This window comes from Rhincodon typus, chromosome 9 (assembly GCF_021869965.1).
Source record: "Rhincodon typus isolate 14 chromosome 9, sRhiTyp1.1, whole genome shotgun sequence".
Lineage (NCBI taxonomy): Eukaryota > Metazoa > Chordata > Chondrichthyes > Orectolobiformes > Rhincodontidae > Rhincodon > Rhincodon typus.
Window position 1 is genome coordinate 57,625,400 of NC_063340.1, and position 17,608 is coordinate 57,643,007.

The following is a 17,608-nucleotide window of genomic DNA, read 5'->3' on the forward strand; positions in this document are numbered from 1 at the left end:
TCACCGGACCGGAAACGTTAACTCTGTTTTCTCCTCCACAGATGCTGCCAGACCTGCTGAGCTTTTCCAGCAACTTTGTTTTCGTCATTTCTTTTTATTATACTCATTGAAGGATAAGTATTAACCACAACACCATAGATAACTCCCTGGCTCTTCAAAAATGGGATCTTTTACCACATCAGAAGACAGGGCCTTGATGCAATGGCTTATCCTAAAAATGGGATCTCAGACAGTGCAGCATTCCATTAGTAGCAATGTTAAGTGTCAACCTCAATTTTTGTGCCCAAGTGTCTGGAGTGAATCTTGAATTCTCAGCATTCTGAGTGAGAATAAACAGTAGGAGCCTATCTTTAACAGGCAATGCAACATTATCCATACATTAGAAAGGTTCCTGTTAGGGACAGCAGGAGTTAAGTCACTAGTTTTATATTACAGAATTTAAAGATCCCACCATACTTTCTGCAGATCAAAGGATTCTGATCTATGGAGCCAGCATTTATCCCTCAATCTACATTCCCAAAGAGAGATCTTTTCCCTCATTTCTATTTATAGAAGCTTGCTATGTATAATTTGTCTGCCATCTGTTTATATAATGGTGACTACACTTCAAAAAGTCATGAAGCATTTTGTGACGTTTAGGAGTTCAACAGCAATACATAAACACAAGCTCCTGATCTGTTGGTGACCTTCAACAGATAATTAAAACTGCCACAAAAATCAGATCCACAAATATTCCACAGATTTCATTCTCAATATATGTTTATCATCAGTTTGGCTACTGCCTTATTAGTGTTTGTAGACCTTGCTGTGTAAAACCTAGCGGCCTAAACAACAGTGACTACTGTACAAAAAAATAGTTCACTAGCTGCAAAACACTTTGGGATGTCTTTAGAATGTGAAAGGCACTACATAAAACCAATAATTTCTTACTTATTAATTGCAACAGACAATCCATCCAACTTCCTGGTTATTCAAAAAGTACAGCCAAGGAAGTGACTTGGCAACTCTATTACTTTAATCATATATCCATATTTAAGACATTTGTTTAAAATGTGTTACCTCTTCACCAATATGGTCAATCCCATGATTATACAGCTCACATACATAATGTCGACGGATAACATCCTCATCCACTTGTAGGTTCTGAGACAGCTCCACCGCCACTGATGACCAGTCTTCCTTTTGTTCTTGATGAGATTGCTGTTCAGAAGTACATTCAGTCTTTGGAGGTTTGATTAGTTCTTTCACTGAAGCACTGACTAATTTCATGAGGAACTGGAGGACAACATTGATAAGTTACTCCATAAATAAGTAATTAATTGCATCAAGAAATGAGGCAAAATGCTACACGAATGTTGGTCCTTTGTTTTTCCTGATTTTGTATGTTTGAGAATGTGTCCAGTTTTGGAACACTTTACATTTTCAAGCACCTAATGTCAGAATTAGCCATTGAATGAAATCCAGTGCAATTTAGCACTAACATGACTTATTCGCATAACATGATCAAATTTTTTTTTTTTTTTTTAATTTCTTCATTCATGGGATTTGGGCATCACTGGCTTGGCTAGCCTTTATTATCCATCCCTAATTGCCCACAGGCCACTTAAGAGTCAACCACACATTGCTGTGGGTCTGGAGTCACATGTAGGCCAGACCAGGTAAGGATGGCAGTTTCCTTCCCTAAAGGACATTAGTGAACCAGATGGGATTTTCCTGACAAACAGCAATGACTTCATGGTCATTGTTAGACTATTAACTCCAGATTTTTATTGAATTCAAATTCCACCAACTGCCATGGCAGGATTCGAACCTGGGTCCAGCGATTATGCCACTAGGCAATCACCTCCCCTTAGTACCACATAAGTGACAGTTTTTGTGCAGATGTAGATACTCAGACCAACTTCACATAATATGAACTGAACTTGAACTTAATCAGTTTCTAAATGATTATAAATTGAAACAAAGTTTAAAAACAACTAAGGTTAATGTCAGTTTACAATCACTGAAAACTCAAAAATGCACCATTGTTACCAAGTACGGAATTAAAATTTTCATACATTTGTTTTCTCATTGTATTTAATGAGGCCAATAACAATGACAGTCTTCATGATCCACAATCTATTCAAAGATTTGCTTACCTGTTGTCTGAGAGACACTATGTTGGGATCCATTTCGCCACTTGGCAGCAGCTGGATTGACGTTAGCTCTTTGAAAAATGCATTTTTGCCCTGGAAGTAAGAATATAGCAAAAATATTAGACATTTTTTGTCCAGGACAACAAAATTCTTACAATTCATTAAGTTATCCTTTAAAGCAACTTCACTTACATTTCAAAACAGTGTTGACTGGCTAGGCAAGTAATATTTAATAATACAGTGAACTTGGAAGGAAATAATTAAAGTATAATGATTGCTGTGTGGAGAGAAATCAGGGTTAACGTTTCGGGTCCAGTGATAATTCTGAGGAAGGGTCACTGGACCCGAAACGTTAGCTCTGATTTCTCTCCACAGATGCTGCCAGAACTGCTGAGCTTGTCCAGCAATTTCTGTTTATGTTTCTGATTTACAACATCCGCAGTTGTTTCAGTTTTTATTCTCTAATATTAAATCTTCAGTTTCACACTCTTAAGAAAAGCAGATACATTTGTATCAGCAGACTTAAAACCCTTTTAAATGCCTACAAAACATTAAACAAGAAATTAGACAATACCTTACTGTCAAAGAGACTAAATATTTTGACAGACTTCATCCCAAACAGCATTATTCCATGCATAACAACAGCCAAAACATAGTGGTGCTGAACCAATGGGTAATGGACATGTCCTTGTTCTAGAGCCAGATCGACTATTGATGTTGGACCTTCCACAGATGACCAAGTATCTTCTATGTCTAGAGACGGTTCCTTCATTTCATCACAGCTAACTTCAGCCTAATACATTGATAATATTTTAAAAAGGGCAAATTAGTATCACATATAAAACTTTGTAACAACTATATAAACAAAAGAGTTAAACCAGCATAAAATTTCAATTACAGAATATACAGCAAAAAAAACTGGCCATTAGGCCAAATTTATCCTTGCTGGTATTAATGCCCTTTGTGAGCCTCCCCCTATTATCTGTACTAAACTATCAACCTTTTTACCTTCATCCTCTAGTGTTTATCTAGCTCCCTTGAAATACATCTATGCTTTTCTTTCAACAATTGTTAGCAAACATGAACTTAAAAATTAAAAAAGATTCAAAATTCCTTTGATTCGAGGCTTTTCTTCTACTCAATGAGTTTCAATTATTTAACAAACTCTCAGGTTAAAAATATCATAAAATGTTACATTTTCTACTTGTAAGTGCAGTCATTTTATTTTCACCTTGCCTTTTATAACAACTGTGACAAAAAGATGTTTTTCACATGTATATTCTTTGCCATTTGTTACATTAAGCATGGTGAAGGTTAATTATTGTTTATCGCAGGATGGTGTATGAATACTGTTACATTTTAAAAAGTCTACCTTGCTCATGAAGATGAATTAGGAGCAGAAGTTAGCCATTCAGTCCTTAAAGCCTGCTCTGCCAGTCAATAAGATCACAGCTGATTTGTATGTCTTCCACAGTCCCACCGATCCCCAATGACCATTAGGTAATGAATCGATAAGAATCTATCCTTACCCAAGAAAAGATATACTTGCCATAGAAGGAGTGCAGTGAAAGTTCACCAGTCTGATTCGGAATGGCAGTTTTATCATATGGGGAAAGACACTAGGTCAACTGTATTCAATGGAGTTCAGAAGATTGAGATGGGTCCTTATTGTTACATATTAAAATTCTGATGCGGAATGATGTTTTCCCTCACTGAGGTCTTCAGAACAAGGGATCACGGTTTCAGGATAGGTGATAGGCCATTTTGGACTAAAATGAGGAATTTCTTCACTCAGGGATGTGAACCTGTGGTATTCTCCACCACAGAAGGTTGGGGAGGCCAAGTCACTGAATAGATTTAAGGAGTAAATAAACATATTTCCATAAAATAAAGGTGTAAAAGGGACTTGGGGAAGAGAACAGAAGTATAGTGTTGAAGTCACGATCAGCCAAGATGATGTTGAATGGTGGAGTGGGCTCAAAAGGGCCTAACAATCTATTTCAGCTCCTGTTTTCTACGTTTCAACGAATCTGCCTACCTCCACCTTAAATATATTCTAATACCTCCAACGCCACCTGAGGCAGAATTCCAATGTCACTGCATACCCAACTAAACCCTCATTTCCCTCTCCACCTACAATAAAAATTTAGGACTAATTTCAAGACAACAACGAACTTTATTGCCAAGGTTGTCAAAGTGCATCTTTAATAATACGAATTTGCCAGACAAGACTGGAATATTTAAATTTTTCACATGCTCAAGCCAATACCATCCCTAGAAAATCAATTTGTAATGTTTCGCAATACATATGTTTATGACCATTACTGAGAAGACCAGATGTTTATGCTTGAGAACTGTTCCTTTCCACTTGCATACAACTTCTGCATTAAACACTCCTGGTTTAAGAAGGGATAGCAGTGAGTTTAAAAGTCCTACTAACGCACTTCTTTATTTCCAGTTAAAATTCCTATTGTTGCCAGTAGCAGCCTGTTGAGGTTCAGGATACTCAGTTTAATGATGTCTCATTATCTGGTTTCAAACACATTAGTGATTTGGTGGGCTGTTCAAGTCCAAATACAAAGAATTCCCAAAAGCTTCTAAATTGAAGGATTTTCTATACAACTGGCTATATGGATTGAAACACAAGTCCCAAAAGGTGAAAGCAACACTAACTATAATTGATTCTACAATAATTATACTTTTATGTAAAAATCATTCCAAACAGGATAACTTAAAATGTAAGTTCTTTACCTCCATTAAAGTTTGAAGGAGCAATGAGCAAGAACCAAGGAAAGAGGTCATGGAGGTATCACTCATGCCTACATCCTGTTCAGAAAAAGAAAAATCAAACTTTATAATAGGGCACTTAAAATCAGTCAACATTTCCCTTTGTTTTAAGAATGTTTGTAGCATGTTTCTCCTCCTAAGATCCCAATGCACCCTGTACCAGTCCATACTGAATGCATGGGCAGATGATTAGATTCCAAGCTTCTGGTAATAGAATTTTGCAGTACAGGAGGCCATTGAACCCAACATGTCTGTACTACTTCTTTAAAGCTGCCCAGCTAGTCCCATTCTCCAGCCCTACCTCCATCACACTCTAAAAATTAATCATTTCCTAATACGTCAAGCCATTTTTTTTTAAAACCACTTATAGATCAGCCTCCACCACTCTGCCAGGCAGCATATTCCAAATCCTAACAACTCTCAGTAAAGATGTTCCTCATCTCACTCAGAGCTCTTTTGCTGACAATCTTGAAATTGTAATGCCTATTTACTGACATAGCAACTAGAGGAAACTGAATACCTTTAACCTGTCAAAATTGTTAATTATTTTAAATAATGTCACCCCTTAACTGCTCTGCTCCAAGTAGAATAAGCCCAATTTCCCTAAGTTTTCCTTGTATCTAAAATCCCTCCATTCCTGGTATCATTCTAGTAAATCTCCTTTGCACTCTCTCCAGGGCTTTAGCATCCTTCCGTAAATAAAGGTGCCCAGAATCAAACACTATCCTCCAAATGCGGTTTGTAGAGGTGGAGAATCACTTCTGTGATTTTATACTCTATGCCTCTATTTATAAACCCAAGGATCATATAAGCCTTCTTAATAACGGTTTCATCTTGCCTGGCCACATTCTGCAAATTATGCACATGAACCCTGAAGTCCCTCTGCTTCTGTACTCCCCTCAAAGTTCCACCATTGAGCCTTTATTGTCTCTCCAAGTTTCTTCTACCAAAATGTATTACCTTACATTTCTTTGCATTGAAATTCATCTGCCAAGTGTCTGCAGTTTGGCCAACTTGTCAATACCCCTCTGAAGTCACTCAGTGTCATCCTCACAATTCACTATTCTCCCAAGCTTGGTATCATCTACATATTCAAAGATTTTGCCCTCAACACGCATCTCCAAATTGTTTTTTTATATATAAATTATAAAAGGCAAGGTCTCCAATACCAATTCCTGGGGAGCACTATTTTCAACTCCTCTCAAGTCTGAGAAATGCCATCCATACAGACCCTCTGTCTTCTATTAGCCAACTTCTAATCCATGCTGCAAAGGACTCAATCTCAAATATTTCTAATTTGCTAACCAACCTGCCATGTGGCACTGTAGGTCCAAATATACACACCATCCACAGCACTACCCTCATACACTGCCTGTGTCACCTCATTGAAAGACCTAACTAAATTTGTCAGACATGATCTGCCCTGGATAAAGCCATGTTGACTGTCTAGTATTAACTAATTTTTCTTTAAGCTTATGTTTATCTTATCCTGTATTATGGCTTCCATCAGTTTCCCCACTATTGATGTCAAGCTGATAGATCTGTCATTTCCTGTGTTATCCTTTGCCCCTTAAAGCAACAGCCCCGCATTTGCAATCCTCCTGTCCACTAGGATTAATGCTGCGTTCAGAGAAGCCTGGAAAATTTCTGTCAATGGGTCCACAATTTGCTCCCTTACCTCTCTCAGAATTCTAGGATGCATCCTATCCAGGCCTTGTGACTTCTCTACCTGCGGTGCTGCCAGCCTTTATGGTACCTCTTCTTTTTCTACCACTTTACTGTTCATATGCGGAATACCTACATTTTCAACTAGGCCATTGTCACCATCTTCTAATTTGTTAAGAACAGAAGCAAAGCATTCATTTAGTACCTCTGCCATATCCTTTGCTTGAGTGAGCAGTTTACTGTGCTTGCTCCTTATGGGCCCCACTCTATCCTTCACTAATCTTTTACTATTGGCATGTTTGAAGAACTTGAAGACTTTGTTTGAAGGCTTGTTTTAGTGCAGCCTACCATCCTTTCCTCATGCTTTCTCTCAGCCTTCCTTACTTCAGCATTAGCTTCTCTCCTACATTTGAGATCCTCTTCCTGATTTCTATTGCTATTATTATTCCGGTATGTATCACATGCCTCCTTTTTCTTCCTTATTTTCTCATCAGTACGCTTGATAATGGCTTTGAAAAGTATGCAAACAGCAACATAAAGCAGTGCCTCAATTTCTCCCCATCTCTAAGAAGAGCATTCCATTTTCCCAAATTCCCCCACTACAGAGTCGGGTTAGGTAACTTGTCAAGAATGGAGGAGAAACCTGGCAAAATTCAGTTCTAAGGACTGGTACACTGGAGCAGTGATCTTCAGCACCTCAGCACTATGAGATGCTATCTCTGTCCTAAGCATATCATTCCACTACATACTTCACAAACAGAAACATTTTAATAACAATGTCCTCTTTAAAAAAAAAAGGCAGATTTACAGGATCTGTAAAGTTAGTGAGTGTAATACTCCAGACTGGTTGACCAGAATAGTGTGTTAGAAAATATCAGTCAAACAGACTTGAAACAGAGCATCTGCGCAGTAATTAACACTCACTCAGTAGGCTGAACACAACTTCACAAGTTGCAAGGTTAAGACACCAGCTCGCAGATAAATTCAGAAGGTGGAGTTTGCAAGTCTTGGCAAAACGTTCATCCCTCACAGGAAACTGTCAGTTTTATTCAGCAGCACATTAGATTTCAATATTAAATACTGGCAGAAATCCATTAAGTTAAATTATATGTTTATTTAAGCTGAATCAAAGACTTCAGTATCAAAATTAGGTTTGAAAGAAGTTATCAATTTTTTTAAAGATGCTTTCTATATACTACTTGTTAGAACCCTCAGCAATTTTTCATGATTTCAATTTATTCTTATTTAATTTTCAATTCTGAGTTGGAAATGACTGATGGACTTTGGGACACCTAAGGATAAAAAGAACAGACGAAGGCAAGCTTTTTTTATTTGAGAGACCAGGTGTGGAGGCTAATGCAGGCTAAGCCTTGACTAAAAGGATCTAACAGACACAGTGACTACCAGGAGGAGAACTATATTTAAACAGATTCAGAAATTGGCTATTAACAAGGTCGGTACCTGGGAGTTGGTTCCAGTGAGTCTGAAAGACGCCTTATGTTCAAAAGATGGCAGTTGTTGAATGGAGACTGATGCCTCGGGGAGTGTCTATCGGAATGGAACCAAAATTAAAGTTCGTTTTTTTTTTTAAAATTGTTTTCTGAGAGATGGTTTTGGAATGCTGCTTCGACACCATGAAGATTTGAAAGCTCCCTACCTCATCTGCTACACCAGTTTCCAGAAGGTGAAAGGGTAGAAAGGTGAGTTAGAAGTATCACTGCCTTTGCTTGATCAACATTTTAGGAAAAAAAAACATCCAAGAAGTCCACATTTATGCCTGTCAACAATGCGTCCTGAAGGACATTTAAATAATCTGGCCAGTTTTATTATTTTATTTATCCCTCAACTGTTTGTTTACCTGTCTTTTCTATGAATGGGGCTGAAAACAAATGCTTTATGTTTAAAGCACAGATGTTCAACCATTTACAGTGCTGTTTAATTTTCTCATGGTTAACATTAGACTATACTTAATAAATTGTTAAGTCTTTTGTTTATGATATAAAACTGGTGTCTGGAGGTTAATTGTTCATTAAGTCTGGGATTGAGATTCAAGATTCTGGTTAGGAACCATTGGAGCGACTACTTGGGGATCGTCAACAATTTAATTTTACTGTGTTATAAATACAGAGGTAGAAAGGTTCAGCTGTCTATATCCGTGTCGTAATGTACTATGGTGCATTTTGTTGAACAACAAAGCTGATTGAAACACTGCAGGTTAATCTCACTTTCTCCTCCTTCCAGGTAAGAGAAAGATTCATCTCCATCTCTCTAGATTGGATTTAATTTCAGGTCCCAAACTTGATTATATTCTCACAGCCTATTTTATTCATTCATGGGATGAGGGCATCGCTGACTAGGCAGTATTTATTACCTAACCCTAATTACCCAGAGGGTAGTTAAGAGTCAATCGCATTACTGTGGGTCTGAAATCACACGTAGGCCGGACCAGGTAAGGGCAGTAGTTTCCTTCCCTAAAAGGACATTAGTGGACCCGACGGGTTTTTCCTGACAGTCAATAATGGTTTTATGGTCGTCATTAGACCCTTAATTCCAGATTTTTATTGAATTCAAATTCCACCATCTGTCATGACGGGATTCAAACCTGGGTCCCCAGGACATAGTTGGTCTCTGGATTAACAGCCCAGTGATAAGATGAGCTGTTGCCTCCTCCTGTCCATCCCATAACTTCAATTCAAAATAAACAAAGAATAGCTGGAAAAGGTTTCTAATGCCAGTGAAGAATTACCAATGCGATCTCCCAATATTTTCAAAATACTCACTCTTCTGCATAGTCTGTCTTTTGGTGCCTTGCCAACCTATTTAAAAAACATTGAACAGCTTTAATGCCCCTTTTCATCAATAAAAGTTAAATGACTAGAAATCTTATAACCCTTCAATTACTCAGTATGTAACAAACTTAAGTGCTCCAGGGAAGCCAGGAATAGAAATCTAGCAACCTACGTTGGTGATGCTGCTACCTATAAAACCTGGATGTAAAACATTTAGTGGCATTACAGCAATTTGGAAGCACCTAGTCACTGCAGCAACAGAATATTGTAGTTTGACAAGGTGCGCAAAAAAAAATCCTTACTTCTATACAATAGTCCAAAGATATAGCTAGTATTGCTTCCCTTTGACAATGGAGTATTTGTTAGTATTTCAGTCTTAACATTATTAATTAGTAAGTTTCAGATATCACTGATTTAAATGAAAATGTCCACTAGATGGCAACAAAAACAAAGAGCACGCAGTTCAACCAAAATATCATAGATCATAGAATCCTTCCACAGTGTGGAAACAGGCCCTTTGGCCCAACAAATCTACAATGATCCTCAGAGCATCCCACCCAGACCCATCCCCCTATAACCCATCTAATCTACACATCCCTGAACACTATGGGCAATTTAGCCTGGCCAATCCACCTAGCCGGCACATCATTGTACTGTGGGAGGAAACCCACACAGACACGGGGAGAATATGAAAACTCCACACAGACAGTTGCCCGAGGATGGAATTGAACCCGGGTTCCTGGCGCTGTGAGGCAGCAGTGCTAACCACTGAGCCACTGTACTGCCTGTGGGTTCCTTATTCAACTTAAGGAACCTTTTTTTAACCTTGGTTGTGAAATATTCTGTTCAATCCTGAAATGCAATTTTTCTACAAACCCTGTGATTGGTTTACAGGGCTTCTGTCCAGGACACGTTCTACATCACGCTGTCACTTTTTGGCATTATTGTAGACATCTGTTGGCATTTACTCAAATATATTCTGGAAGTTTGATTCAAGACTAAAGAGCATTTTATAATCTGTTACACTAATACTGTTTTCAATTTGATCTCTTTGCTACTTCATCTGTTTCTTATCATTTTTGTTACAACAATTTATCTAGTTAAACAATAATGTCAACATTACAATAGAAATTAAATATTCAGCTTTACCTTATCCATTAGATAAGCAGCGGCTGACAGTCTCTTTACAATAAAGGTGTTCCACATCATTACAGCAACTCCTGCAAATTAAAGAATGATTTATTGAGGTGGAGCTGATTACAATGACTCAGCCAAATATTTCAACCACTAAGAATAATATTAAAATTGAATATTTTAAGAAATAAGCTTGGGTTTAATATTTAAATGCTGCTATGTAAATATTTACAATTGAAATCATGCTTGTAACAATGGGGTTGTGGGTTTTATCCAATAAGCCGTAACGTGGAACTAAATTTCTGTAGTCTGTCACTTTGTTATTTCCTGTACTGCACCACTACCCTACCAGCTTGGGTGCCGTAACTGAAGTTTAAAATTTAATATTTCATTTTCTTTATCATCTTTTTGAAAAACAGTCGTTTTTTTTTCAATGACCTTGATATTCCACTCTTTCTGGTTTGTTTCATCTTTGAGTTTATGGATAAGCCCCAGTCTCTCACATCTGAAAAGTGCACCTATTCAGCACTTCACTTTATTGTTCTTCTGCAGGTTTAGGCACCCACTAGCACTACACTTGCTGGAAAAGATTACCCAGTTTACTTAGTAGCCCTCCTATTGGTTCATAATGCCAGTGTCTGTTTCGTAGGAACAAATAAATAGAAATCCAATGTCAAAATGACATCTCCTTACTACTTATCATATTGCTGGTGATTTTTAAAGATATAAATAATTCCATTGTTGCTACTGGCCACTGGCCATCACTGAAAGATCAATATTTTGATTGACTTAAAAAAAGTATGTTTCCAAGGTTTGAAGATTTGTACGCATGTAATCAGGAAAACTAATAGAATGTTGTGTTTTATTGCCGGGGAATCGAATGCAAGAGTAGGGAGATTATGCTGCAGTTATACAGGACATTAGTGAGACCATGTCTGGAGTACTGTGTACAGTACTAGCCACTGTACTTCCGCTAGGATGTTAATGCACTGGAAGTAGTTCAGAGAAGGTTTACTTGACTAATACCTGGAAATCAGCAGATAGCCTTCCAAGGAAAGGCTAAATAGGCTAGGCTTGTATCCTCTGGAGTTGAGAAGAGTCACAGCTGACTTAATTGAAACATACAAGATCCTCAGAGGATTTAACTGGGCGTTGCCTCTTGTGGGAGAATCTAGAAATAGGGGTTATAGTTTAAAAATGAGGGGTTACCCATTTAAGACCGATAGGGAAAAAAAATTGGGAACTCCCTTCCTCAAAAAGGCAGTGAAGGCAGAACCTTTAAGTATCTATAAGGCAGAGATTACTAATGGGATGAATTATGATCTTGGGTACAAAGGAATATAGAGTTGAGGTTAAAATCTGATCAACCATGACAGGTTAAGGTGGCCAAATAACAGAATTGCACAGTATTTTTGTATTTTACCTATGATTCTGAAAATGTTTCTTTAAAACTAAGTGGCCTTCATTATTATTATAGAGTCAAAAGATATATAGTGTGGAAACAGACCAGTCAGTCCAACTCATCCATGCTGACCAGATATCCTAAATTAATCTAGTCCCATTTGCCAGCATTTGGCCCACATACCTCTAAACCCTCCTATTCATATACCTATCTAGACGACTCCTAAAATGTTGTAATTGTACCAGCCTCCATCACTTCCTCTGGCAGCTCATTCCATACACGCACCACCCTGTGTGTGAAAAAGTTGCCCCTTCGGTCCCTTTTAAATCTTTCCCCTCTCACCTTAAACCTATGCCCTCTAGTTTTGGACTCCCATACTCTGGGGAAAAGACCTTGGCTATTTACCCTATCCATGCTCCTCATGATTTTACAAACCTCTAAAAGGTCACCTCTCAGCCTCCAATGCTCCAGGGAAAATAGCCCCAGCCTATTCAGCCTCTCCCTATAGCTCAAACCCATCGACTCTGGCAACATCCTTGTAAATCTTTTCTGAACGCTTTCAAGTTTTATATCGTCTTTGCTATGGCAAGGAAACCAGAATTGAATGCAGTACTCCAAAAATAGCCAAACCAATGTCCTGGAGAGACTCAGCAGTACCTCCCAATTTCTGTACTCAATGCACAGACCAATAAAGGCAAGTGTATCAAATGCCTTCTTCACCACCCTGTGTTCCTGTGACTCCATTTTCAAGGAGCTATGAATCTGCACCCCAAGGTATCTTTTCTCAGCAACACGCCTCAGGACCTTTCCATTAAGTGTATAAGTCCTCCTATATGATGGATTATTAATGTACTTAATAGTCATCACATTTTATCAACAAAGGGTATACATGAAGACACAGAGGGACAATAGGAAGAGTTGCTCATAGGTCACAAGTTTTTAACAGCAAAAACAAGAGCAAGTTGAAAACAGCAGGAGAAGGGAGGTAGCACTGAACTTATGGAACGAGGTTTGGAGTTTGGAGCAGGGGTCCTGGAATTGAATATAGCAATTCTGGGGTTGAAGAGAACTGAAGATGACTAGGTATAATTCAAAGCATTAATTTCCAATCCTAGCTGGTGTCTGGTTCTCAGACACATTAATATTTCCTATATTTATACACTTTAACTATGTTTATTGCATTCTGTCTGGTATAGAATAGCGAGTACTAACCTCGCTGAACGTGAGCATTGCCAATGCATTTCAGATGATCCACAGATACGCTCAGAAAACGATCTTCCTAGAAGTCAAAAGACAAAAACAGATGATACTGAGAAATCACATTTAAACTTTTATACAGAAAACCCCTTAAAAGTCAAATATTTACAAAATAATATTTTTGCATTGAGACATCAAATGCACTATATGCAATTCAAACAGAATGTAGACAGGGTATGAAAAGCCTTTAAATAACAGCATTTTATAGCTGCACATTCACAGCCATCATCTAATTGCAAACTGCTCTACAAAGTTTTTACTGAAAACTCTCTGGACACTCACAACTATGTTCATTCAGATATTTAACAGATACACACAATCGGACACAGAGCCAAAAAGAGGAAAGGCAAGGCGTTGTGATGAAAAATTTAATCAGGGAGGGCCTAGAAGTGTAAGTGGTTTCCAGTGAGAATTCTACAGTTTAGGATTTTGACAAACAGCCACGAATGACAGGTCAAAGGAAGAGAGGGACTTAAGAATTGAAGTTATAAAGAGTTTTCAGAGTAGTTGGGCTGGAGGAGGTTACAGGGATTGGTAGGAATAAAACTACAGAAATGAGTGAACACAAAGATGATACTTTAAATCCGAGGTTCATGTGGACCAGAAGACAAACCAAGCACAGGGGAAATAAGTCGGCAGGTTTTGCAAAGTTTTGGTGAATTGAAATTGGTGGAGAGTGGAGTATGGAAGGACAGCATTAGGACTGTTAACGTTAGAGGTAACGGAGTAGTGGGTGGGCAGTCTTCATGATGGTAATGAAATGGTTTTGGAAGTACCGCACTGGTTCAATAATGATATCAACGTTTCAAACAGTTTTATTAAACAACAGCAAGAAAAAGCAAATGGAATTGGACATGAGATTATGGAACACTTGTGGAAGGGAACACTATGTAACTGAGACATAAATGATAAACTGCAAGAGTGAAACAGAGTTACCCTTCATGCTTTAAGAGGTGGAGCTGGACTATTAGCCCAACAAGATAACAGGAGGAGGATCCTAAAATGATCCAACAATTCAGCAAGGTCTCAATGTTTATGATTGGAACAAAAGAGCTGCTTGAGCTCGGTCTCATATTTTTATGTCTATCCAAAATGCATAGAATATTAATAGAAAACCTTAACATTGCACTTTCAGCCTGCAGATTTCTCACTCATAATATTATTAGCTAGAACTCAGACTTTGTATAATGAAATTCAAATACTGAGTTAGTCATCATTTGCTTTTGGAGTGCTCATTAAACTAATGGGCATCTGCGAGCTGCCTGTTACTGTATTTCCCAAAACAAATGTGCTTGCAGCAAATAGCAGTCAATTTCAGAATACGTTTTTGCTTACGTATTAAAAGTCAAATATCTTGAAATATATTTTTTGAAATACAATTTTTCATTGGTATCATAGACAAACATTACTGCCACAATAGGGGGAAGTTCTTGAAATAATCTTTACCACTTACAACAATTATCCTCTAAAGTACAATTATTTAGTTCACAATCCTTTTATGACACAAACTAGAGTGCAAATTTATATGAACACTGAATTTTAACTCCTCCTATGCTAGCTTTCACGCAGTTGTTATTTTAACACAACATAAAGATGCCATTTGGTGAATTTTATCATGTACAATATTACAGTTCGTATAATTTGAAAAGTTGTATATTTGTTTTTACCTCTGGATCTTTGTTCCATTGCACTACATATTCCCAACAACAATGGGCATGAAGAGCATCAGATTCTAGACTGCAGGGGAATCGCTCATAAGCCAGCTGGAGCAACTCTGTAACAAATAAAACATATTAAACCCCCATTTTAGACTCCAGTTCTAAATACACCCACCAGTGGAAACAACCTCCCTGCTTCTATCCTATCTATTCCCTTCATAGTTTTATATGTTTCTATAAGATCTATCCCCTATTCTTCTAAATTCCAATTTATATTGGCTAAATTACAGATACAAACATTAATAGTAATGATTAATACAAGATAAACACAAGATCAATCTGCTATCATTGCAGGCCTGTTATTCCTGCATGATCTTCTTTCCAAAGTGAAGTGGCTGAAGATGAAGTCAGAGCTGCAATGGCTTTTACCATCGGTTATAGCACTTGCAGATTGCCTGGACTCACAATAGAACTGACGTGTGGTGCTTCCCAGTAGCTGCACAGCCACATAGCTTAGCAGGAACGTTGCCAAGGGGCTCACCTTTAATCAGAAACCTAACTAGGCCAACAAAGTAAATACTTTGCCTGCAAGAATACATCAACAGATTGCATTTAATGTGGCTAACATCTCACTTCCTGGCTGTCCAAAGCCTTTCCACAAATAAAATGTATTTGAATAAATATTCCCCTCTGTGACAAGCAAAACTCAAACTGTACTCAGTAATTTTGACACTGTCCAGTGCAAAACAGATCCCTTGATTGGTATCCCAAGCACCACAGATGTGTGTCTATGGTGTAAACCATTTACACGACACAATGCAGCAAGTCATTAAAGCTTTTCCAACTTTTTCAAAGTTGATCTGTACCACAAAGGGACAACAGCAGATGATGGATGGAAACACCACCACTGCATAAAGCTTTCCAAAGAGATACACCACCCTGATTTGGAAATATGGTTGTTTGTTCATCGTTGCTGGGTCAAAATCCAAGAACTCCTTCCCATTAGCTATGCAGGTATATCAACACAACAATGGCTGCAACAGCTCAACTCTATTGCTTTGTCAAGGTCAATTGCAGATGGCCAAAACGCTGGTCAAGCCAGAAACATCCACACAGCATGAATATAGTCAAATAAATTGAACAAGTTTTGAAATTTTTTGGGTGATGCTGATAGAAGTGTAGTGAATTGCTTGGCCCTACCCCCTCCCCATTCCAAATGACTTGAAAACTGGCTGATCCGCTGGGATAACACAGTCCGTCAGTGGAAGACGTTAAACCCTTGAGAATTCCAGGACAATCTGATGAATCGTGAGCTCTTTGGTCCCAGCACCACCAGAACGCAGTAGTGAATGCAGCTGCATGCCCCAGTTTGAAGAAGAAGAAGAAAGCCTAGAATAAGGACTAGGACTGTTCAGGATCTTTGTGAGGGGATGTACTAGACACCGGGGGGAGAGTTGGGGGAAACAGGGTTTTGGAGGCTGGGAGAAAGGCATAAAAAGAAGACATACCATTTATTTTCGTGTGGGAGGGTGTGCGGTTTGCCCCTGCTCCACACAGGGCACCCACCACAAAAGGTGATATGCCTCTTTGTGTTCTATTTTCAAAGCTGGTGAAAAGAAAACACTTGCCCAGTCTTATCCACTGACAGTATTATGACACCAGGGATGAAATTAAGACCTTAACTCAAAAGGCACAAGATTCTGGTGGTGGGGGTTAGGCACCTTACCCATCTACCATATAGTGAAGAATGAATCAGGGCTAGGTGAAAAAGCCATGGGCTAGCCATCTGTCATACTTTAGAGATAGTAGGAACTGCAGATGCTGGAGAATCTGAGACAACAAGGTGCAGAGCTGGATGAACACAGCAGGCCAGCAGCATCGTAGGAGCAGGAAGGTTGACGTTTCGGGCCTAGACCCTTCTTCAGAAAAGAAGAAGGGTCTAGGCCTGTCATACTTTAGACACGTGCCTCCCCACACCTATCACGCCCTTCAGTTGGAAGTAGGGCCCATCTTTAAAACAATGAGAAAAAATAAAGACCATCAATAATAGTTTTAGTGTATCCATTATAGAGAATTGGTAGGACACTGCTCACTCACTTACTCAGCTGGAGAATAAGACAAAAGCTAAATATTGGCAGAAAACAAAATAGATGCAACAGCGTGATCGCATATCATTAATACTGGCCGAGGAGCTACTTCTGGGATTATGAACTATATCACGTGCAATAAAACAATTTATATTCTACCTGGCAACAAGACTTTTTAAAGTACAATTACTGTCCTCCACTGTCTGTTTGATGAATATTACTTGAATAGTCGAATGGATTATCAATTTTTTTTCTTAATAACCTTACTGCTCATAATCACGCAATATATTCATTAATGTTACAGTGAAATTAATAAACACTGTTCTCACCAAGTATCCTTTTTAGGTCAAGCTCTTTGTACTTCTCACTTATAAGAACGTTGTTCTCCCCTTCCATTGGTTCTTCTGCATTCTCTAATTCCTTGGGTTGATGGGCCTGTTTCAGGATGCTTGGAACAAGATTCAAGTTGAAAACCCATTTTGCCACACCATCAGCAACAACTCCTTAGAAACATAGAGGAATATAGATTGTTAATGACAATAATCTCAGAAAAATTAAACGTGAGTTAATGAAATTCAACACCTTTTGAAAGTAGAACTAATTTTAACACAGGCTCAAGACACTACCGTTAAATATTTTCAGGGTGCCAGATTACTTATATAGAGGGTTTCACAAACGTTGAAGAAGTCAGAAT

The 17,608-nt window shown here is 38.3% G+C and overlaps 1 protein-coding gene across 2 annotated transcripts in view; it reads right to left on the minus strand.

The window, feature by feature from the left end:
* Positions 1 to 17,608, minus strand: part of rab3gap2 (RAB3 GTPase activating protein subunit 2 (non-catalytic)) — a 92,667-nt gene that overhangs the window by 4,232 nt on the left and 70,827 nt on the right. Inside the window, exons 25-34 of one of the 2 annotated variants that reach the window (XM_048600704.1) lie at positions 17,244 to 17,417; positions 14,837 to 14,943; positions 13,125 to 13,191; positions 10,526 to 10,596; positions 9,368 to 9,403; positions 8,049 to 8,135; positions 4,887 to 4,961; positions 2,710 to 2,928; positions 2,139 to 2,228; positions 1,060 to 1,275 (exon numbers count right to left, since the gene is read on the minus strand). In XM_048600704.1, coding sequence (XP_048456661.1) covers positions 1,060 to 1,275; positions 2,139 to 2,228; positions 2,710 to 2,928; positions 4,887 to 4,961; positions 8,049 to 8,135; positions 9,368 to 9,403; positions 10,526 to 10,596; positions 13,125 to 13,191; positions 14,837 to 14,943; positions 17,244 to 17,417 — 1,142 coding nt within the window. The remainder of the gene's footprint in view (positions 1 to 1,059; positions 1,276 to 2,138; positions 2,229 to 2,709; positions 2,929 to 4,886; positions 4,962 to 8,048; positions 8,136 to 9,367; positions 9,404 to 10,525; positions 10,597 to 13,124; positions 13,192 to 14,836; positions 14,944 to 17,243; positions 17,418 to 17,608) is intronic. The other variant, XM_048600703.1, reaches the window with a different exon arrangement.